This window comes from Halyomorpha halys, unplaced genomic scaffold (assembly GCF_000696795.3).
Source record: "Halyomorpha halys isolate HHAL.00 unplaced genomic scaffold, Hhal_1.1 Scaffold633.1, whole genome shotgun sequence".
NCBI classification, from domain to species: Eukaryota; Metazoa; Arthropoda; class Insecta; order Hemiptera; family Pentatomidae; genus Halyomorpha; species Halyomorpha halys.
In genome coordinates, this window is record NW_027112276.1 from 366,475 (window position 1) to 391,726 (window position 25,252).

The window sequence follows — 25,252 nt, forward strand, 5'->3', positions numbered from 1 at the left end:
ATGCCGCTCCCCAGACTTCACAGCCGTACATCAGCAGTGGCCTGAGGATTGTTTTAAATATAAGAACAGTTGTTTCTGGTTTTAGTTTGGAATTTCTGTTTAGGATATAGCATTGCTAACCTTGCATAAGTTTGAGTTAGTTCGATGTTGATATGGTGATTCCAGGTAAGGCGGCGATCTAGTTGTGATAACCTAAAAATCTCATTCCTACTGATTAAACATTTGTAATTATTAAAATAAATATTTTAAATTTCTAATTCTTAAATAAAATCGATAAATACCTGAAAGAAACAGTAAATAACTTGAATAATTAAATTAGTAATATTAATTGTCATTAATATTATTCATTAAATGTTTATAAATGTCAGGTCTGCTTTGCATGAGTTTACTGTTGTATTCAATATCGTTGCCTTAATCAGTTCATTACATTATTCAAGTACCGTATCGTGCCTCTATATTCATACGGGCTCGAAAACCTTTCTCAATTATGTAACCCCTGATAAATATCCCAGCTAGCAAAATCCATAAGGCCCAAGTTAGACGAGGTCGACTAAACCCCATAACCCCAGAAAGTCATATATAACCCATTACGTAGACCGCACGAGTCCAATTACGGTTCGGTCTATTAGCAGCCGCCGCCATGTGTGGGTTGCGGTTTCGGTTTGCCTCGACTCATTATTATCTTTTATTTTCATTGTATTGCTTTTTAACTATGTAATATAATAATATTATATTGTAACTTAAATCGGGCCGAAAGTAGTGGAATAGACGTCTATGAAATATAGCTGAGCGGAAAGAACGCAAAGGTTGCAAGTATCTGCTGATCGCTGATCTGTCAGTATATTTCTCAGCTCGGGCATTTCCCACAGCTCTTTTGTTGTCTGTTATAAAAACAGTGTATCCATTGGTATGCCTCAAAGAGGTAATGCTTATCTAATCATTTATTGCAAATAAAAAAATCTAGCGCATCACATTACTCTCACTTACCACCTACTTTAAATTTTAATTTACTTAAATAACGCACACATTACATCTATTGAAGAATGGTGTAAAAACTGGAGAATCAAAATAAATCCTGACAAATCCCACCAGATCACCTTTACTCTCCGTCGTAAACCTCTGCCCTCCTCTCCTACAGTATCCTTTCTAAATACACCACTAATGCCTGTTGAACAGATTCGATACTTAGGACTCCATCTTGACAAGAGACTTACTTGGAATCCACACACAAGACTGAAACGACAAGAAACTGCTCGTAGATTCCGATTGCTACAACACTTACTTGACAAACGCTCTAAACTTCCTATTCACTACAAAAAATTAGTATACACTACAATAATCAGACCAATTTGGACATATGGAATTGAGCTCTGGGGCTCCACCAAACTATCAAATTCTTCCCGCATCCAATCGTTACAATCCAAAATCCTTCGTAAAATCCTTGATGCTCCTTATTACGTCACAAATAAACTCATTCACAAAGACCTTAACATCCCATTCGTTGCAGATTTGACCCAAAACAGATATTTTTCATTCCAAACTCCTTAACCATCCTAACCCATTAATTCTTAATCTTTCATCCTTAACAATCCCTGATAATCCTCCGAGGCGTCTGAAAAGAAGATGGCCACGGGACCTTCTAATTTAAATTAATGTTTGAAGTACCACAAATGGGTGGTTCCTTCCCAAGATTTTCAAGTGTATATGAAACATACTACATATTTACCTATTGTGTTATTCTGTACAGTTGTAAATTACATTAAATAAATAATTAAAAAAAAAAATTTACTTAAATTATTTGAGTTTATTCATTATGTCATTTTATTTATATTCACGCCGTTTTCCAATTTCAGGCGATTTTTGAATATTGCTAGATTTAACTATTTTGAGTCTACTCTTCCCGTTCTAAGCAAATATTTCAAAGGTGATATAGGACCGTCGATGCCTGGGGGTCTTAATGGGGCGGGTCCGGTGGGGAGGATTTTTTGTGTTATGATCTCTTGTGAGATTGAGAGATGTTGTACAACGACCAACCTACTCGCTATAAGTGTCTGTTGAAAATTCAGATAAGGCTAACACAGAGTGTGGGAGTGGTGGTTCTCACACCGTTTTCCAATTTCAGGCGATTTTTAAATATTGCTCCATTCACGTTTTAAGCAAATATTTCAAAAGTGATATAGAACCGTCGCTGCTTGAGGGTCTTGATAGGGCAAGTCCGGTCGGGAAGGATGGCCTTTTGAGTTATTAAATTAAATTGAGTTTAAATTATAAAAAAATTATATCTTTATATTATTCTCTGTGCTAATCCTTTTCCTTACTAATTTTCGAAAAGAGCTTTTAACAGATTGGTTATAGAATCAATATTTAAATACCTTAGGTGACTCTCTACATGTTTGCCAAACAATGGCCTGAGTTTGTGGTACAAATCAAAGAGCGCTTATACCGCGTACGCACGTTTGTTTTTAATTTGCGTTGTTTTAGAACAGCCAACAAATGAATATTTGTGCTCTCTGTGTTTTAATTAATTAAAGAATTTTCTCTTGTTTAAGAATTTTTCCTTGAAATGACGGTCTAAATACAGTGTTTCAAATCATGTTAACTTTAGCAGCTTATTTTTATCTTACATAACACTATATATATTTATTTTATATATTTGGGGTAAGTGGCAAATTGATTTTATGTAGTCATTCTGCAACTGAAAGGCTCATATATAGGTTAAGCAAAATTTAAAAAAAAATTTATTAACTGTGGTTATTATAACAACAATAATCAGCCAGCCAAGAACACCTATTATTTATGCATAATTCGTCCTTATCCATAGCCTTCTATGAATTTAATATTAAACATTTTTTTTTAAATCTTTAGTTGTTTAACGGTACATAACACGTCTATATTACTACTATTTCCAGAAATTCGTTTTCAATCTGGAAAAAATATTTTTCCTTTTATCTTTTCTAGTTAAGTATCAAATCCTTTTATAGTTTATATTCATCCATTTTACGTTACTTATGAAAAAATAAGATGGTTAATGATTTCATCCTTAACAAAATTAAGGGTACCTTAGAGGAAGCCATTTTGAAAATTAGCCGTTTAAGTCCTATGAAATTATTTAAGGAGGATAAGAACTAGCCGATATTAAAAACCATTTAATAAAGTAGGTATAGTCTCGTACAAAAGACACCCCTCACTACATACAATGTTATAATTAAAAAAAAAAATATGATAAAATAAAATAATAATTCATAGAGAAAAATAAAGTTGATAACAAAAATAACAACTTTCATAGATTTAACAAAACATACAATTGCCCTCTAATGGGGGGGGGGGGGAGAAGTTAATTAGAAAAAAGGACGAAGAGAAAATAAATAAAATAGAAGTTAGGTCAATAATAGTATTTATAACTACAGACTTTTCAACAGGATGTCCAGCAGCAGCCTGGGCTTCAGTCTTCTGGTTGAGGTTGGGTTTCTCAAGTTGTAGGTCACTGCTCCTTTAACACTAACTCCTTTAGCTGGGAGAGGAACTTTTTGAATCATTTTTGATGTAATCCTCCAATGACTCCATTTATCCGAAGCAGCTATGAGAAGTGTGTTGAGAAAGCAAATATTTTATCTACTGATATAATTAATTCAAACAATAAGCCATCATGTAATAATTTATCTTAATGAGGTCTCGTAAACATTCTCTCAAACTATTCGTTTATGTTTAAGAGATTTAAAAATGAAGTATTATTTTTATTGCTCAGGCTTGGAGCGAGTTCCGTCTTTAATAAGTATATTCTCAGCGTTTATTTTTTTAACTCTAAAAATATGGTCTTCAAATACACCATCCAAGATTGGAACTTGAGAACCATTTTAGAGTAAATATTTTGTGGAAATATATATATAAAACCCTGTTTTTGGTCTAAGGCCAAATTGCCTCTGTGAAAAATCATTATTGCTAAGTAAATTACGAGTCGAGATGGGGCAAGGGGGATTGTGAAGGGGAGAGAGGGGGAGGGGTAGGGTTGTCTTTAACAAACTGCCACTGGGCCCTTGATCTCATTTGGCACCTGCTGGCAACTCCCGCCAAATCGGCAACCCGCCAAAAAGTTGACCCCTTGTCGGGACCGCCTAGTGGTGCCCTCTGCCAAACCGACCGTAATTATCTAAATTGAACCACATGGCCCTAATGGTCCCAACTTACAAGGCGCTGAGTTTTCCTTCTTTAGAGGCTATTGAGGTTGAATCAAAGTCCAGTTTTGTGTGTTTATTTATTTTTTTTCCATCTTTGCTTTTTAGTAAACGTTTGTCTTACGTTATATAAATTATAAGTACTAATACTAATTCACTTCAACGTTCAGTTAGGGAAATTGTACATGAGTACATCGAAATAAAAAATATTTCACAAAAATTATTTTTAATTTAAAGATTAAATTAAGTATATTATGAAATACTAATACAAAAGTCTAATTTAAAAATCTGTTCCCATTTCTATGCATTTTTATCCTCAACCATCTTCTTGTTTATTCTATCTTAAATAAAAATAGTTTAGACGGAAGATAAAAGCCGTTATAATTCGTAGTTCCCCATGCTTGGTTCTCTGGAACACGTGTGTAAATCCTGACATTTATTACTTTGTTAATTTATCAATCGTTTGTAGATGTTTCAGATTTGTAACAAGTGACAAACGTGTGGATTCGACTTGATGAGTAACTAAAAAATAACATCAGAACTCAGATTAAGTAGGATACGAATAAAAATGAAACAGATGAAGCAAGTGTGTTAACGTATAGGGTGAACACGAGGAAAGGTGGCCTTATGCAGGAGAACAAGGCGCGTGTATAATCCATTCCAGGACCAGCACAATGGGGCCAACGGAGACAATGTGAACTCGGCTTACTTTCCAGTAAATTCCGTCCCCATTGGAATGCCCGCTATTTAGGCTAATTTTTTAATCCGTGTCTCCTCAGGTTGATATAAGCGTCATGGGTGCCCATTCACCGCCCATAATGATGATGATGTGTAACAGGTTTCGAAAACGTGCTCAGAGGATAGAAAATTACTTTATAAACAATTCTGTGAACACTATAGGCATGAAAAAAGAGCTTTGACAAACAAAAAAATTAATAATTCATTCATAAGTCTAATGGATAATGTAATTAACAATAATAAACTATAATCTCCTGTGGAAATTGAGACTATATAATATTATATTGAAATATTATAATGGTATTATAATTATTTTTTATAAAAATAATGACGTTTTTTTATTTTTAAAATAGTATATTTTTTTAAGCTTGATATTTACATTTATTGACTTATTCGTAATTTATTTAGCTTCTTACTCAAAGATTGTGGTTGCTGCAAAATAATTATATTATCCGGCCCGGAGGACCAAAATTATATTTGTAAGTTGCTTCAGCAAAGCTATATCCGAATAATTCGCTATCAAGGAGTGAGAAAGGTAAAATCGTTCCTATTAGGTTGTATTATTATTTCTTTGCTATCATAGAAAAATGTCATAAGAATTTATATCTCTATATGTTCTATTCAGTTAAGTTATATTCAACTAAGGTAAATTCAGTGAATTTAAGTTAGTTTTTTCAATTATTTTTTTTCAGTAAAAATAAATACAAATTTTAAAAATAAATGTTTTATTTATAAAAATAATGAAATTTGCCAAACGATTCTAAAATAATAATAAAATTAAATAATTGCTAATGAAGTTATTAATTGTCAAATTACATTTATTAGAACTGATTAATGGAATATATTTTATAGGCCTAATATCAACAGAAGTGAAATCCATTTATTGTTTTGTTTTTTCATGGTTGTGATACCAAGTTCTGAATGAATTTAATAAGAGTGTCGTATTTATATTAGAAAATATGATTTTTCTGTTTGTATTTCATATTTTAACAACGTAACAAGTTTGTTCAAAAATATTTTATATGAAGAAAGTAATTTTAATTTTATTTTTTATTAATTTTAATGATCGATCATCATTTAAATGTATTTCTAAAACTGTTGATATCACCAAAAAGCCCCATCGATTGCTATTTAATTCCTTCTATAAATTATATATTTATTTTATTTGTTATATAAAAAAAATAATATTATTGAAAGAAAAAGGCCGTGTAAAACTATTGAGAGGAGAACTATAGTGTTCATATTGAAACATTTTGAATAAATTAAGTTGAACACAGGAAAAAAGTTGTTTTTTTATTTGATTATATTTTTATTTATATCATAATAAATTAATTTATTTAAAAATATTCAGCAACTATGGAAACATTGTTAGAGCCTGCTGTTTTAAAATTTTAATTCCGCTTTGTCTGCTCTTAACCAGTTCATAGTGGTTATTTCCTTGAACTCCTTTCTCTTCCGCAGTTTATTTTTCATTTCCGACCTTTATTACACTTTATAATTGTACCTAATCCATATATGCACTGAAACTTTCGTATTATATACTGGGATAAAACATATATTTGTATGTCTTGAATAAAAGTTAATTAGTAATTAATCTAGAAGATATGTAGTTATGTTTTTAATTAATAGATTAGGCTTTGTTGTTATATTTTATACTCTAAATATAAATAAATTTTGAAAAATAATGATGGTTTGCTGGATAATAGAGATTGTTGTGTGGAATCTTGCTATAACACGGATTACCTAAAGGAAAAAAACGTTCTTTCACTCTGATGTTTGATTACTTATATAAAAACAATTAAGTCAGAAGTGATGACTGCCAACCATAGTAAAAGAGAATAAAAAATATTAAAAAACGAGTTTACAATTGAAATTTTTTTTTTTTTTTTCAGAAAATAGTTTCATGCATACCTTGAATATACAGGGTATTCAATTACTGTAAATGTCCTTAAAAAGTATATTTTGAAGTATATAGGGCGCATAACCCCAACAGTCTTTTAAACAAAAATATGAGTCTTATGAGCTTGGAGTTTTAACTAATTCCCGAGCAACACGAATAATCAACATTTCGTGAATTACGTTTATCATGGAACTATTTGACATATAGATGTCTATTCATACTTTAATTAAAGTTGGTTGATTGTGCTATAAATTAATAATTAAACGTTTGAGTCATTATTACGTCAGACGCTTTAAGGCGTTGAAAAAAAAACCGATTGTTTGATGGCGTAATAGAATAAAAATGTCGCCTATAATTTACCCCGATCTAGACAGAGACAACGCCTCAGACTGACATATTTTAAGCTGATGGTTGAGGTACCCACCTTTATGTAGATAGGAGGGGTTCGGTGCTTTTCTGATGTAAATGTGCAGAAGGGAGATGTGTAGCGGCTGTAAATGGATCAACACCACATAACACTGGCTCATTACGATGCGCCATGTTTTATTCATGCCCTGTCCCGGCGGTTGGTTGTAGATTCGCCTGCCGCCGGCAGGCTTTGATTGCGGGATAGACTGCGCAGTTTGTTGTCGGTAATACATTAATACATAAAGTAGCTCTGATTATATCACAGTTTATTACTTTAATCTGTCTCAGTATCAGATTTTGTATTTTCGAAGGAGACTGTATTTGTGGTTTAGTATTTAAGTGTACCATTTCCATTTTTGAAAGTATATCTTATTTGTTTAATATCCATTCTCACGACAATTTTTGAGTTTCCAGATGTGTAAAAAGTTCTCAAATCAAGCAGAAAAAAAAATTCAGTTAATCGAAATCCCCTATCCATCCAATCAATAGGTTTTATTCCTCTAAAGAAAGCAACTGGACAGGACCATGACGCGACGTCAGTATTTTTAGTTCAAGTTGTTTAAAAAAAAATCTCCAAGTAACCGTTTAACTTGAAAACAGTCTTAGCCGTGCAATAAAAAAAAAAAAAAAAAAAAAAAAAGGCATCCTTGGAATTGCCCTCACTCGGGTATTTGAAAAGCTAGAAATTATATTTAAAACGTCATGCAAAAAGTAAAATTGTCCAAATTTTTTGTTTGCATTTGAAATTTTACTTTTTTCGAAACCTAACCCTTCTAAATAGCGTTTATAAGCAACTTCGAATACAATAATATAGTCGAATGTTTTACTACAATTTTGAAGTGGGTTCCCAAATCTCAAATTCACCATTTTTGGGGGGTTTTAAACTTGTAGGGGATAAACAGTTTCATATTTGTATATTATCAATTTTTCATTTATCAATAAAAAGTATACAAAGAAACACTAATTGTAAAATAGGAAGGGGACGAGTTAAAGAGAAATAGAGAGAGAGAGTGTGTAAATGGTAGAGGAAGAAAGAGAGAAGACAGAAAGAGAGAGAGAGAGGGCTAATGGCAGGATTACCTGGCCTTCCCGCCAATTACTCCCGCCCCCGCCAAATAGATCGACTCGGAGGACCAATTGATTCCTGACCGAGGGATCGATAGTCCACTTAGGGTCCCTTGTCTCTCGCAGGCACTGCGGCTCCTTTGAAATGGCAGCCAGAAGAGAGGATCCCTCCAGGAATTCCAGCATCTCTCCAGCCCTCTACTATTTCATTATTCTCAATAGGGGGCCGTCCATTGCTCTACTGTCCTTTTCAGTCGGTTCAAACATCTTCATCTTTAACAAGCTTACCACTCAATGACACTAAATTCAGCAGTCCTTGTGCAATTATTTATTAGACTTCCATGCATGTTGCAAACGATGAAGGTAAGATGAATGAGCATATATACGGGAAAACTGTTTTAATATTGAGTGAAATCTGAAAAAATTAACAGTATATTTTTTGTTTACTCCCTGCCTGATCATTTTTGATATACAAGAGGAGTCATACAACTCTAACCAGAGTTGGAAGGTTAAGGTTTTATCCCGTAGAATGCCGCTATATAATAATAAACCCGCCCAGGCCAGATTCGATCTGATGCTGCTTAATAAAACACTGATACAACCAAAACTTTTAATCGATTCTTGTTAAATTTGTCACAGTAACATTTGCTAGACCAGTAATTCCTAACACAGACAGAGATGGTTGGTAATCTGTCCACGAAGTCTGTGGTTTACTTTGTCGCAAATTGAACAGTGCGAGGCCACTCCCACTCCCTATTTGGGTCAAAGAAGCGGTGAAATATTTGAAAACTAGGATGCTTAAAAGTGCATTTTGAGTCAATTTATTGTGAATTTGCCTGTTAAAACCTTTTAGCTGACCCACAGATATGGAGAGAAAATAATTTATAAAAATATTATTTGTTACCTACCATCCCGCGATTCTCACTAATGTGCTAGGCCAAAACTGAAGATCATTTACATGGTAACGAACTTTTAGGAATGTGAGAGTTAAGCTAAACAGCTTGTGTAAATCATCAAATTCATTCCTGATCCTCAAAATGCAAAATTCTTACTTAATGTTGATGATTTGGTTTGTAATAGATACCCTTCCTTTCTACTTTTATTTCTGGGGTTATCTTTGACGTTTGATGAACTGCAGAGGAATTGGATTGTAAAAGATTTAAAAAGTCAATTTAATTGAAGCCGTACCTTTCTTCCAAATATACATTCAATCATTATGTTTAACAATTAATTCACTTATCTGTTTAGTAATACAACTTTTATATGTAGACACATCGCTATTAATGAACAATTTAGGTATATTTTATGTCTTATCTGACAAGGCAACAATATTGTGATCCCCTTCTAGGCGTTGAGAAGTGCTCCTTCTAGTACAAGTTTTCGCGAAACAAACATAAATTGTGTTTGCCGAAGGCTAGATTTCTCGGACAGGACTATAGCCGGGAACTAGGGGGAGTCAATTTAATTACAAAATTTTGGGAGTTTGTTGTCAATTACGTCGACCCGAGCGGAGTTGGCTGTTAGTTGGGTCTACGTGAGCTGGAAAGGGAATCCGCAAAGCCAGTGGAATACTGATGCCAGCGGTCTGGGCCCCGCATAAATTGTGGCTTCGGGCCTCACCAACTAATATCTCCCCCGGGTTCGGTTTGTCCTCAGCCGGGCGGAGTCCCTGTGGAGAAAGGAGCTAATAGGGTAGCCAGGGAGAGAGGCGTCTGAGTAGGAAATGGCTATTGAAACTAGCGACTAATTAATGGTGAGGGCTTAACAACAACATAGTCTGAAATAAAACAGAAGTTTTTTTTAACGTATCACTTTCTTTTAGGTTAATTTTTATATCGAGTTTTCAACCTATGTACCTTACAATCTTATGATGTTTATATTAATGATTAAAACCGAACGAAACCTATAAAAGTGTGAGTATGAAAGAAACCCCACAGGTAATACTTTTGATAAGAACGTTCCATACAAGCAATTTGTCATATTTCATCACATCTTACATTAATATCATCTATGTTGGCATATTTTCATATACAGTGTGGAACGTAATAAAAGAAAAAAAATCCGAAAGGCGCGTGATTGCTGTAAAACTGAGGTGAGATTGTGCCAGGTCGGGTCAAAATAGTCCAACATGAAATTCAGGAAATCAGTGTTCTGTATTCATTTGATATTTAATGCATTACTTTTACTTTTTACCTAAATCGACAAAATTACATGTAAATGGGTATTCACACCATCTGTACCAGTGTTTTAAAGTTGTAAAACTTCTGAAAAAAAATCATAATACAGTTTCCATCTCCAGGTTCTTTTTTATATCATTTATTTCTTATTTATACTTTTCTTATTTCATTGTTTATTAATAATTAATATATTAGTTATATACAATAATTTTTTTTTTTGCAGGGGCCTCCGCAACCGGGGCAGCCATTCAAGTTCACGGTTGGTGAGTCCTGTGATAGGATAAAGGAAGAATTTAGTTTTCTTCAAGCGCAGTACCATAGGTGAGGAAATTAATTCATTTCTTTAAGGAATATGTTAAGAGTGTATAATGAATATTTAAAAAAACACAAGGAAGTTAAAATAATATATACAAATCAAATATTTTTTAAAATAATAAAAAATAGAACAAATCCTGTTAAAGATTGATGATCAAAGTATTCAAATAAAATCAGTACTAATTATGGCATTTTTTTTCTGTCCGAAAGTACAATTTAATACAAATTTACGATTTGAAAAATATATTAAAATATTGAGAACGATTAAATTTAGTCAATTTTATCGGTGAAGTAATCAATTTAAATTTTTGTGAGTGAAAAAAATTATTTTTAAGTTATAATGGTTTAACTTAAAAATAATTTTTTTTCATTAATTTTAAGATACTCAAATATTGCCTTTGTGTTTTTGTATTTCCTTACTCGTCTTTTATTATATTAACTAACCGTGCGATTGAACGTTTTAAAGATCATTTTTTGATTAAAATTCGTTACGTAGTTTACAAAGATTCATTTTAAATTCGTGGGTTTGTTAATAAAAAAAAGCCATAATTCAGAAAAATTAATGTATTATGGAACTCTTTTTGAATCGAATTTGTGAAGTATTATGTTAATTGATTATATATATCTTTATTTAATTCGTTTAAATACAATAAATTAATTCAGGATTTCATATTGAAAAAATATATAATTTTAAAATACCTTTTCTTTAACCTCCACATATTAATTTAAATAAAAATTAACCTTTTTAAAATTATTTATAACTTCAATTTTAATTTTTTCTATTGTATTTATTGTAAATTGTGGTACTTAGTGCCAAGTATAATATATAAAAAAAGACACAGTTAAGTTACATTATACCAGAATTTATTCAAACATATTTCCTCTCATCATTCAACCTTTGAAGTACGTTAAGCACCTGTAACCCTTGGCACAAAGTAAAAATTTTCATTTTAAGGTACTATTTTTAATTGACTATGTCCTTTTTTTTATTATTATACAAAGAAATATTTATCTATTATATTTACGAAATATATATTTACAGTATGCTTCTTTCGTCAACTCTCTTACACGTTTCCAGTATCTAATTTTGTTTTATTTGCTAATGTGTTGAATTGAAAATGTACTTAGTATGAAGTCAAGATTCATAAGCCATGTGTAAAAGTATCTCAGATTCTCAAACATCTCTCAGGAGAATAAATAATTTTCGAATAGAAGGACCACCCTTGAGAATTCGCCCCTACGTCGAACATCCCCTATGTATAATAATAGACTTGGCAAACCCCCGAGGGTACGACGGCAGATGGTGGTGTTGCCAGGCGACTAAATGGTTTTATCATCGGAATTGCCTCCGGGTGTTTGCTCTAGGCAGAATAAATGCCCAAGGTAAACATTTCGAGAGCGCGGCAGTGTCTAGTCCTGTTTGTCTGGAGCAAACAGAACCGGGAGCGATAACTGTTATCAGGGCTGCGACAGTTCCCCCCTCTCCTTTCACAGACACAGACACTTAGGAACAGACAAAGACACGTAGGTTCTGTCACGTTCGGTCTTATCTTGCACAAGCTCTTGCCTCCCCTCACTATACTTGCGGATTGCCTCACGCTCTCAAGCCACATCCTGCTGGTTCAATAGGTCGTCTAACTGTAAATGACTAATTATCCGCTTTATTTATTGTTTTCTAATTATCAATTTAGTTTTGAAATGCTTATGAAAAGTAGTGTGCATGTAATTGGCAAAAAAAAATTTTAACCACATATTAAATTTTTAAGGAAACTAGAAATTGTATAGATTATATAGAATATTGAAATAAATTAAATTTCATGATATATATATTTTTAGTGTCCATGGTTTTAAAATCGAAGTATTGGTTTATAAAATAATTAAATTTAGGAGGCTAAACAACACGAAATTGTAAGAACTGTACCTTATGAATATAATTCAGGTGATAGTATTACAACGAATAAGAAAGCCTTGTAAGGTTGTAGGTTTTAGTGAGGAGCGTTGCCTTAAAAAGTTAATGAGCTCTGATCTAACTGGTAAGCGTCTATGCGGTTGGCCGAAACTTTGATGGGAGGATTGCATCAAGACTGATCTTATGGATTTTGGTTTGGGAGGGCATCACTGAACAGATGTATGTAGACAGCGACTGGTGGTATCGGTATCGAACCTTCGGGTTCACTAAGCTTTTAATTTATGATTGTTCATATTCCAGAATATTATTATTATAATTTTATATTTCAATAAAAGAGGTATTTATAACGAAGATATATTTGGATGTATAACATGGAAAAAAAAAAAAGAGAAAAACCCTTCTACCACTTGCCATGGATTGAGTTATAATAATGATAATAATAAATTATTTAATTACTTTCGTTTTCCTTACAATAGCCCTACCTGAATAGGAGCGGTATGGATAGGAAGTGATGAAATATTCGAGATTCAAAAGTGGGAAGGGTACTGGAACGATGAAAGAACTTAGGGATTGAATTTCATAGGGAAGAGAATCTGATAAGGAATGATTTGTCAAATTGTACCCTTTTATTTGAGTCTAAAAATCGAGAATGTGTGTTACAAGAATGGACATAGGTTTTGAATTTAAGGAGATCGGAAATGTATAGTGGATGGTGGTATTGGAAAACTTGTTTGAGGAAGAATGCCTGGAAATACGACGGTATTTCCACATAAACTTCTTGTATAATATGAAGATAGAGGTGTCCTGTAATCCGGCATGGATGATTCTCAACCGCCAGGATTTTTTCCCAATCCAAGAAAGGATCTGGTTCCTATTTTCAGCTGGTGAGTGCGATCCTTGATCTATAGTGTTTACATGCAAGTAAGACAAATCCTCAGTCTTTCCCTTTATATTACTCGAAAGTAATAAAAACAGAAAGTAGGAAATAGACATTTTACAGAAGTAGTTGGTTATTATCAGCTAAAAGCAACCTTAAATATGAGTTGAGACTGAAGAGACTCATGAATTGCTTTGTAAGATTTATCTTTGGGTTCCCAAGGAGTCCCCCGCTGGTATACCGAGTTGAAGTGGCTCTATCCAACCTCCCGAAGGCAATACCGCCTTGGTCTTTTCCCATTCCAAGTTCTTAAAATCAAAAACCTACCTATATCCTTGATCTCCTCCCTCTTCGTTCATCCATCCACTCATTAAACACCAGATCCCATCCGAATGATTTATATATGCCCTCCTATAGAACCGTCTTCTTTAGCAAATCCACCAGTGCAACCTCCTTCTGGAATTCTCTTCCCATCTCCATTCGCCAGTCCTCATCCATTCTTTCCTTTAAACAACACCTATTCCTTCACTTATTGCATAACCAAACCTCCGCATCATTGTAATCAAATAAATAGGCATATATTGATTAACATTATAAACAGTAATTAAGCCAATATATCAATGTAATTTCATTTTACTATCTGAAAATTTGTAAATGTTTGCCAGATAAAAATCTTAATATAAGAACCATGTATTTATTCTTAGGGGACATATGTCCCAGAATAAAATTATTTTTTCATTTCAAATATGTTCCAAATAACTATGTTCTCCCAAAGTAGAAATACCAGAAAATAAATTGCCTCTGTGTAGTAAGATTCGCTCCTGTTCCATAAAATATATACTATAACATACAGTAAAATATTAAACATTACACCTCTTGTTTTTGATTCAATAAATAATTCTGTATTAAAGCTGGTGAGGTTTGGATGCAGATAGACCAGAAGGGACGGGCAGATATTTAATCCTTGGCATTATAGCGGTTGGTGCCGTGGCATCGGATTAACTAGCTGATTTGGACCCGGTTCCCCGATGGTCCAATGGTCCGTGGAAATCCTTCATTACACCTGATGGGATCTGGGATTAAATGCTTGTCCCGTTGGAACTCCACGTCCATTGAAACTATTTAGCGTTGTCGACTGTGGAAAATCCTCGATCAAGAATTAGTGAGTCGGAACTGCAGATATATCGGTTGTTAAATGTTGCGGATGGTGTATTGTTTTCAAAAATTGATTTTATAAATATTTCAGTCGGGTGAAAAAATTTAAATTATTTAAGATAATAATATATTTTTTTAAAAGGCTCTCAAAAATCAATGTTCATCAATCAACTGTTATTTCTCGCCTATTAAGACATCAGGACAGAATAAGATAATTATAGACTTGTGGAATATATATATATTTTATATTGTGAACTACAATCACTATTTTGTTATTGTGTTTCGCTAAGGTATGGTACTCAAAAGATAAAGATGGTTCGGGGTACCCTAACTCCCCCCCCTGGATACCTGCTCTAAGGTACTGGCTGGTCTGGTACAAGTTTGCCTGAATTTGCAGTGTCTCAATTTTTGGCCACAAAACAAGAGCAAATTTTTGCTGTATCCACTTGTTTGTTTTCAGTTTGAATTGTTTCAGAAATGTCTATTTGTGTTCCCCGTTTTTTAATTAATTAAAGAATTCCTCAACCTTCGGATTCAATAATTAACTCTTGTTTAACATTGTATATTTTAAAATTTTATCGATACGGTCTAAATACATTATTTCAAATCTTGTCGATTAAATGTAGCAGTTTATTTTTGATATGACATAGCACAAATATGCATTTATGAAAGCATCATATGTCGAGGAAATAAAAAATTCTGTTTAAAATGCTTGTACAAAGGTGGAATGTATAGGTTATGCAGCACTATTTATATGAATTTTTATCATTTACAACCTACATTACTAATATTTACGTTTCCTTTGATTTCGGTTTATTTCGTTCCTTTTTTATAATGAAAATGGAAAAAATCTAATGTAATAGCCGAAAAAATTCAAAAGAACGAGCATATAGATTCTACATTTGTTGGTTTTTTTGTTCACCAAGATTGTGTTGAATTTGTGCTAAATGGCATAGTTAACAACTTCACCTTGGGAAACATTTCTTTCTGATGGATATGATATATCAATCATATTAGAATTTTTCACTAATATTGTAGTGGCCTAGGAGTACTTAATTTCTTTGATGTCCCCGAATCATCTTTATTCTTCTTCCTAACTTTATTTTCTGGGGGAAAAAAGTTTTTACTGCATTTAGGTCTTTATTAAAAGGTTATAAAAATTATTTCAATTCGTTCTTATGGTGTTAAAACATTTCCCAAATAAAATAAAAAGAGACATTTTAATGACTGTTGGGACTCTGAAAACTGTGACCGCAGCCATTCGGTCTGCTTTCACTCTTATTCCTTTACTATAAGTCTGCCGAGAAGGAAAAATAACAGTTTTAAATTATCATTGTTTTGACTTTATTAAAAAAATATATATATTAATTTTAAATTTTTTTTTTTTTTTATTTCTAAGCCTATGGGTGTTAGGGTTTGATATAAGGGGTATCAAGGAAGGGTGGAATCTCTTTTGCTCCATTTTAAGAGAGTAATAAGGATAGAGATATAAAACGACTGGAAATTGGAAAAGTGGATTGCTACCAGATGACACCATGTTTCGTGATCTCTGTAGTCAGCAAGTAGTAAGCAGTCCTCATGGAGTCCGAGATTGCTTATGAGTGTTTGCTACATTTATGGGCGTCCTCTTGGTCTTAATAAAGATCTTTTTCTTTTTTTTTTCTTACCTCCTTTATTGTAAATAACAATATTAATATATATTTAAATATATACAAACGTAACTGGTGCCTGTCCTTTGCCACATGGCATTATATGGGGTTGGGCTGGGTCCGCTGAAGGTGGCTAATGCAGTATTGGCCCAGGAGCCGTTGACCAGGGGGTACACAGAACGGGGAGGGCCGCTCCACTGAGGTAAAGGTCATTTTATCATTTTCGTGGTTCTTTATGGTTTCACTGTCATGCCATGACATTAAAAATAATGAAGATAGATAAAAATTTTATTCTTTAATAAATTTATACACTCCATAAAATAAATTTAATAATAAGAAAACTGGAAGATCTTTGATTGATGGTATGATATATTAAAAGTAAGATTGTCCGTTCCGGTAAAAATAAAAAACTCAAATAGTAATACAACTATTTAACGTTAGCCAACGTTTTGACCCATGTTGATGGGCTTCATCAGGGCTAAAACAGATACAAACAAAGAAAATAGATAACAAAAATGAATTTTAACTACTGTACGGCTAACTATGATTTAAAATATGTGAAAATTTCTATAAAATTGCACAATGTAAATTAAAGAAAATAAAAAAAGATGTACAGTTAGAAAACGTAAAATTGAAAAATAATTACAAAAATGTTTTAGATAATTAATGAAAACGGAAATGATAACTAATGAAAAAGTAGATAAAATAAAAATATAATAATACTATACACACCAAAAGGAATAAAAGTAAAATCAAGAAAAAAATTCAATAAATAAAATTTATAATAAATAAAATCAAGAATTTTTTTTTTAATTTTATTGGAATTTACAATTGTACATAATTATACATTTATCAAATTCTATGTAAATTATTATGGAATAATACAGGCGTGTAGAGTAACTACACATTGGTACTCTAATGACGTTTTTACATTAGCAGGTCTCGTGGCCATCTTCTTTTCCGGTGACTTGGTTGTAAAGCTGATTTTATGGGATTTATTTTAATCCTTCAATTACGACACCTTTGGTATAAGTGTTGAGGATAATGTTAGTATTGGCTGAGATATCAGCTGTATAGACGTTGTAGAGGATGGGACCTAGGATACTAGGCCAATTACCTTGAGGAACACCAGCGGAATGAGAATAGGAACCATTTTGGTTTACTTGGAATAAAATCAAGAGTAAAATTTTTATTTTATAGGATTTGCATTTGTTTTGATTAATTGTCCTGAGAGCTAGACTAAAAAGATTCAGCATTTCTAATTTTTATATTTTTGAAAGTGAGTTTTTATATTGAAAATTGCCCTTTATTTGCATATTACCCATCGAGACATACGTAATTAATTTTTTATATTATTTATATAGTTTTATTGAACTGTATACAATAATTATTTAACATGACAAGAAGGGGTTAGACTATCTAATAGTGTGAGCCGGGCGATACGACCACAGCCGGTCGGCCACCCGCAAGCCGCAAACCCGACCCTCTCATTAACTGCCCTAGTGTCACTAACTTGCAAATATTGACTCTACAAACAAACCCCTGAGTCATATCGATATAACTCCAATCGAGTATCTATCGTTCGATCTACCCGCTTCATTAGCCGTTCAGCTTCGTGTTCCACCTTTCGCCAAACGATGCCGTTACATCAACAGCTTTCCGGCCACTTTCAGTCACGTTTCCTGTTTTGCTAATTTGAATCTGGAAGGTCAGTTGTATTTTGTGAGCCTAGTTTATTGGTTGTGCACGGATTGAACTCAATAAATAAAATAAATTAAATATATTCCGTAAAGAATAATATTTATTTTATTCATATACTATATCCTTCAAATGAATTATATTCATTATGATCAATTTTATTTTTATTATTTGTATTTTAAAAGTGGGATTTATGTTTTATTATTAATATCAATCACCTTATTATTTTATATAAAATTATATAACAATAAAAAAAAACTTATCATAGTTTCTTTCTAATCTATATATACTTAACATTTTTGTTACGTTTCGGCCTATTCTATAAGGCCATTTTTAAACTCCTGGAAATATTTGTAAGAATATATTTGAAGTTCTTATTCTCAGCTCTTTATTTATTGAAGTCATTTTTAGGGGGTTATCTATCTATCTATCTTCTTCCAATTTACGATTTCAGCTTTAATAATTTTAATAATATCTTTAAAAAATAAGGGAAAATTAAAAATAAATTAAAATTTGGATAAAAAAAAAATTTGTCAAGAAATAAAGAGAAAAGAGAAAGGAGTGGGTTTAATAAAACCGTATTTTTTTATGGGGCCCTTCTCCAGAGCTCGATTAGTTTTCGATTACGGCCATAAATTGTAATAAAGTATACACTTACTCAATAATTATTATTTATTTTGTTATCGGAAACATTCAACTTTAATATGATTGAGTACTTTCGTTGTTTTATAATATGTAACTTAAAAATTTTAAGTAAACATATTGTATGGTACTTGAATACTGTGTTATTAAAAATGCTGAGTACTTTTTAAATCAATGTTTTCGTTGTCAAATAAAAATCATTTAAAAAAAAAATACTAAAATGTAGATCAGTACTAATTACAAATTTAAATCTAGTTTTCTCTAATAAAGAATGTCTTTAAAAAAAAAAAGATGTATTCAAAATTATAAATGGTAATTACTTTGTCATTACACTTTTAAAAAAAAAAGTGATTCATGTTTTTAAAAATTATAACAAGACTATACCCCAGGCTGAAACGATTGATCTACTCAGACCTTTAAAGAAGACAGAGATTCCACACAAGACTGGGTTAGATGAATGGGTGCACCCCCCAACACTTCTAAATATAGTCGCCCGGAGATGGACTCTTCCGCTTAAAGCCATTCTATCATGGGTACTATTGAGTTCTTTATATCGTGGTATCTCTATTATTAATAAAATTAACTTTATACCGGATAGAATAATATTGTATTTATTTGTTTTATCAACCTCAAAAGCTTTATTTGTTTTAAGAGAAATTTATATTTTAAAATTTGTATTTCGTTGATATTTAGTTATAGTTGTATCCCCTCTTCCACAGAATAACTGATTTTTGTGGAATGTATGTTTAAAAGGAAGGTCATTGAATATTGCGTTCAAATATTTCCTGTAAATATTAATTTATTCTGTTTAACAGTCGTAAATCAACCCTGTGGGTTTGGGAGCCCTCCTGGGGCACACCCAGCCTCTATAATGTGGTTACACTTATTTTGGGCGAAATCTTGGCAGTTAAGCGTGTTCTTGAACTCCTCCTTGCACTGCCGTTGTTCAATAAACCGTACTTAAAAAGTACTGGACCCCTAACCCATAATGGGTTACTGAGGTACTAATTGTTATATATTAGTGTCTTATATACATTTTTTTTTTATTTCATATTAATATTTACAACAATATTATTTACAAAAAAATTTAGTATGTTTACAGGCTATCTCTTCTTAAAGTATTTCATTGAAATTTTTCAATTTACATTATAATTACTAAGGTATACACTTAGCAAATAAGCCGAAGTTGTAATTCGTGTATAGGTTATTATTGTAAGTTTATTCGGATCTACAATTATAGATAAATTATATAAAAATTTACAAACCAACACAAAAACTCTGAAGATTAAAAAATTGATTTACCATATCTAGTTTTATGAATTTGTTTTTTAAATATCGTAAGAATGTTGACTTATGAAGCATACTGTTTAAAATTCTGATTTAAAATTCTGATTGGTGTAACTTGAGGTACTTAATAATATGTTCTAAAACCCTAATTTATTTTGCTTAGTATTTTCTTTCCCTATCTAAAAAACCTCGTTAAAGTTACACCGAACAGACTATATAGGTACCCCTGTTTTTATTTATTTTTATTATATTATCCAAGGTATATTTGATTTTGAATACATAAAATTATTATTTTATATTACATTGAGTATCATATTTTACACGTGTCTATTGCAATTAAAATCTCATTGAAATTGATTCGTAAAGATGAATCGATGAAAAAAAAAAATTCATTTTTATGTTGACAAACAAACATTAATTTAAAAATTAGTACTTTATTTTTAATATAATTAATCGTTTTAAGCAAGTCGTTATTTGTGAAAGATAATAAATATTTCTTTTATTAATTATTTAAAGTATAGTTTCAATGAGGTTTTAATATATTATTATTATTATTTTTTTTTTTTTTTTGTAATTTTCGTTCCTTTCAGGTGATGATTGGTTGTAAAATCGTGGCGTAATTTAAGACCGTATAAGAATAATAATTTTTTTAATTTAACAAGAATTCAAAAGAAAATATTATCATAACAGTTTTGAAAATTGGAAATTTATTGTGAATTTTCAGTTTGAAAATGGAGTGCGAGAAGCTTGCAAGCGAGAAAATCGAAATCCAGCGACACTACGTTATGGTAAGGACTCAAAGAGGAAAAAAAAAAAAAAAGAGACAAGATAAAGAAAATACAGAGCCAATGGGAGCTTACACATTTGCCGTATCGGTTTCTAACCTCATCACATTTGATCCATAACCTCATTTTCCTCACAAATTATCTTATCATAATAATTTTTAAATATAAATTAGTTATATTTTTCTAGTAATCATAGTAAATTATAAAATTGAAAAAAAATCCTTGTATATAAAAAATTATTGCAATATATAATATAACTGACCATTTTTCTGGTTTCTTCCCCATTCAAACCCTTGAGTCCTTAAAGTAACCGAAATGGCAAACCTAACCACTCGCTGCTTTGCACGCCTCGCACAACTATGCTTAACCAATAACAACCATAATAATAATTATTTGTTAAACTAAGCACTCATTTAAACAACATAAAAAAAGACACCAGCAACTGTCATGTCGTTGTTATACAAGACCAACGTTATTTTTATTTGCTTCACCTTGTTAAATAACCTTTCATGTTTACTAGCTATTGTTTTGTTGTATTTTTTTTGTTAAATAATTGTTTACTATTAATAGTATTAACCATGCACTTGCCTTGTATCCTCTCTAACCACCACCCGTGGTGTCTGTCTGCAGTTTAAAGATGGAGATCGAGAAATTAGCCCAAGACAAAACTGAAATGCAGAGGCATTACGTCATGGTGAGTTTGTCCCCTGCATGTGTCAGTGTTTGTCTATCCTTTGCATGTTTGTTTGAGTTTGCTCAATGTTTGTCTATATTTGCATGTGATTGGCTATATAATTTTAGTATTTTGTATATTTATGTATTACATATATTTTAATATTTCAGGTATGTTATATGTGGTACTAGGTTTTTTATTTTATTTTTTTTTTACATTGTTGAAAGTATTTAATTTTTTTTTATTTTGTTTTTTGGAGAGTATTTTGAAATATCAATTGTTTTTCAATTCAGTAACTGTCAAGAAAAATATTTTTTTTAATGTTATCTTTAGCATACATATTCACTTTCATGGATTTACATTTTATAAATTTAAATCATTTTTCTATTGTTACATTAGTAAATATTTAAATTTAATGGATTTCACTATAGTTATTAAACTCATTAAGAGTATGTTCATGTTACTTTGTTCTTATCGTGTACATGTATATTATATTATTGTGTCCCATACTCAATACTCAAATTTCACAACTGTACACTCATAGGAGTAAGAGTTCTCAACACATGGTTGCTTAAGAGAGCAACAAATTTTTCCATATATGTTATTCTGAATAAATATAGACATACTTGCAGTGTAAAAATATCTGTTTAGGTTTAGAATTCCAGAGAAACTTAAAAAAAACAAAACAGGAATATCAGAATAAAATTTAATTTGGTAGGACTTACGTCACACATTAAAAAAATTAAAATGTTTATATCTTTGAGTGTTGAGATATTTTTAAATTCCTCGAATACTTTTTAAATTTTTATTATATGTCTTCGGATTCTGAAAATATCCTTGAAATTAGTACCATCGCTTATTAAGAAAATTTCGTTGCATTAATGTTATTCATTCTCCAAACATGACTAATTATTTTCAAACCATTTTTCAATATTCAACGGCTTAATAGATAGCTATTGGATGTTAATAAATATTGATATTTACTGACCAGTAAAATTGATAACTATTATTAGTTTTTATAATAAATAATCGTAATAGTCTACTTTTTAATTATACCTTAAGACAAATCACTTTATTTGTTTAAATAATTTATAAAAAATAAAATAAAAAACAATGTTTGAAATTCCTCAGAAATAAAAGTGCTCACAACTGTAAGTAATGATGAAGCATGAAACAGAGACAAGTCCTGTTAACAACACCAACAGATCGCTATCTCAACCCACCCACACATTTTCTGTTCTCATTAATAGTCACTTTACTTCTATTTTCTATCGTCGTTTTATTTTTTTTATGGCGCTTTTTATTGGTTTATTTTTATATTTTTTCTTCTGTGTTGACATTGGGTTGTTTCATCCTTTGTTATTTTTTCGCTGTGAGGCTAAGGTTCCATTACCTGTTGTTCTACATTCCGAAAAAAAGAAGAGTTAAAAAAAAACTTTTTTTATTTAAATCATTTAATTTTATTTATAAGGCATACTATTACATATTAAAAAAAAAAAAGTTTCAGATCTTAAAGTGTTATGTTATTTTTAAATATTCGCCCACTATGTTAAAATTGCCTTTTCGAGCTTTTAAAATATGAGTTCTAATTCCAAAAATGTCCCTTAAAGCTCAAAAAAGTTAATATCATTTTTTAATTAGAAAATGTATTCGTGTATTTCTCATCTGTCATTTTCAATTTTTAAAATCTGGCTTGAATTATTTTGAAATCATTTTTAATTTTTTGGCGCCTAACCAGATTCTCCTTAGATATTTATACATGTTTATTGGATCTAACAGTTTTTAAAATATTGGGTCTTTCATTGTCACTCCTTTATGACTTTCTTTATTCTTTTAGGGAGTAAAAAAGAAAAGTGCATTCTTTTCTTCAGTCTATTTTTTTTTTCTAATCGACTGCAAACTTTTGTTTTGTTGATATGTTTTCTAAATTCTTCTGTGTTTAAGCAGTTTCTTTTAAATTACTTTAGGTTACCTTTTAAGCTTTTCATATTAAATAATTTTTCAAAAACTATTTCTGTTAGTTGTGAAAAGATTAATTCTTATCACTGTCATGTTTTTCAGATTATCCAATTTTACATGACGTTTTTTCCATTATGTGTGATCATATTTTCATTACTATTAATGAGAAAAAAATAAATTATATATCGATTACTTTTTTTCATGATTGTAAATGATATATAGTTTTAAAGATATTGATGTTAAATCATTTTATTGTTATCATATTCATGCTTGACTGTAAAAAAACATTTTTTTTAAAAATAAATAATTATTTTAATTCATTATAAAACAAAAATTGTACAGAATTCAAATTATGATTAATATATAGAAACCAAAAGTTTGTTTTAATTGATGTATTTTAAAGATCTAAATATAACAACTGGTTTGCAATAATACTGAGTAAAAATGTTTAGTGTGATTTTTTTTTTTTTGGCCGTCAGTAGCTCAGGTGGTGCGCCTTGCAGAACTTAGCAATCTGAGAACTACGGGTGGCGCCGGTTTGTTTCCGAATTGAATTTTTTATTTAGTGGCGGTCCCACGAAATGAAAAACTTGACTCCCCACCAGTGTTAGAATAGGTTCGTCACCTGTAGATAACTCCTCCCCCCCCCCGTCAGAAATGACCAGGAAGGGAGTCATAAAAAAAAAAAGAAAAAAGATTGGTGTGATTTTTTTTTTTTCAGCCAATAAATGTTGTTTGTTAATAATTAGTTAATACAATTCTCTATTCAAAAATGGGTTTTTATTGTACTGTATTACTTACAGGTCGCAAAAATCTATAAAAGTTGCCACAACAGTTGTTTTTTTATTCACTCATCCAAAAGAACTTCATATAAAAATATATATATTTAAAATTAGATACTCTTTTTCTTATTTATTTTATAACGATTAGCAGTTTATATATTTCCAAAAAAGTTTTATATATTATCCTCCTAACTTTTTTGTTATATCCAATTGGACACAAACATGTTTTTAAGTGGCCATTAAGGGGATTCAATACAGGATTTGAAGAGAGTGGTAGAACATAGACAGGGTTTTAGTGAGGGTTGACATATGTGGTTAGTGCCGCCCACACTGGAGACCACACGCACACATCCCACAGGACCGGATAAATCAGCCACTTCTATGTGTGGGTGCGGCTGTAGGCCTATTGTTTCCTAATTGTGGGTCACCTTCTCACCTCAATGGCTATCCGTTGAGGATATCTTTTATGGATATTGATATTGTGCCAATTATAATACCGTTTAATGTGCTATTAATAATCGTGGCATGATAATTTTCGTTTTTGTTTTACTAAGCTGTAAAAAAATATACTATTTATTATTTTTTAAAACTGCATGTTTTAAAATCGGACTTATGAAATGTATTCTTTTAAATATTTTTTATAAGTGGGAATGAGTAGCTCATTGGTAAGGCACTGTACTTTAAACTCCAAGGACGCGGGTTCGAATCCTGCTGAGCAGATAATTATTTTTTTATTCACAACAGCCGTATGTCGTTCGGGAGCTCTCCTAGGCCCACCTAATATAAGTTCATATCCTTATTTAGGTAAAATTCTTGCGTTCGAGCTTGATTCTGACCAAACCCCACCTCCTTTCACAAACGTTGGTCTAGTAATTTCCATACAAAGTAACTAACTTTCATTCTAACTCTTCATTAGTCGTAACAGTTCAGATTTAATACTTTTTTTTTAAACCCTGTTCGTTTCTATAGTCTGTATGCTACTTACCTGATTATAGCTGTGAAGAATATGAGGTTTTCAGTAAATATAAAAATATAGGTTTTTAAGTTTTTTATCTTTATCC

General features: G+C 31.3%; 1 protein-coding gene across 12 annotated transcripts in view; it reads left to right on the plus strand.

The window, feature by feature from the left end:
- Positions 1-25,252, plus strand: part of LOC106684956 (transducin-like enhancer protein 4) — a 267,440-nt gene that overhangs the window by 119,974 nt on the left and 122,214 nt on the right. For 10 of the 12 annotated variants that reach the window (XM_067050244.1, XM_067050238.1, XM_014427350.2 and 7 more), the window contains exons 2-3: positions 10,684-10,781; positions 20,717-20,780. In XM_067050244.1, coding sequence (XP_066906345.1) covers positions 20,724-20,780 — 57 coding nt within the window. In that variant the 5' untranslated portion in view covers positions 10,684-10,781; positions 20,717-20,723. Of the gene's footprint in view, positions 1-10,683; positions 10,782-20,716; positions 20,781-21,407; positions 21,472-25,252 lie in introns of all 12 variants that reach the window. The other 2 variants (XM_067050239.1, XM_014427348.2) reach the window with 1 other exon arrangement.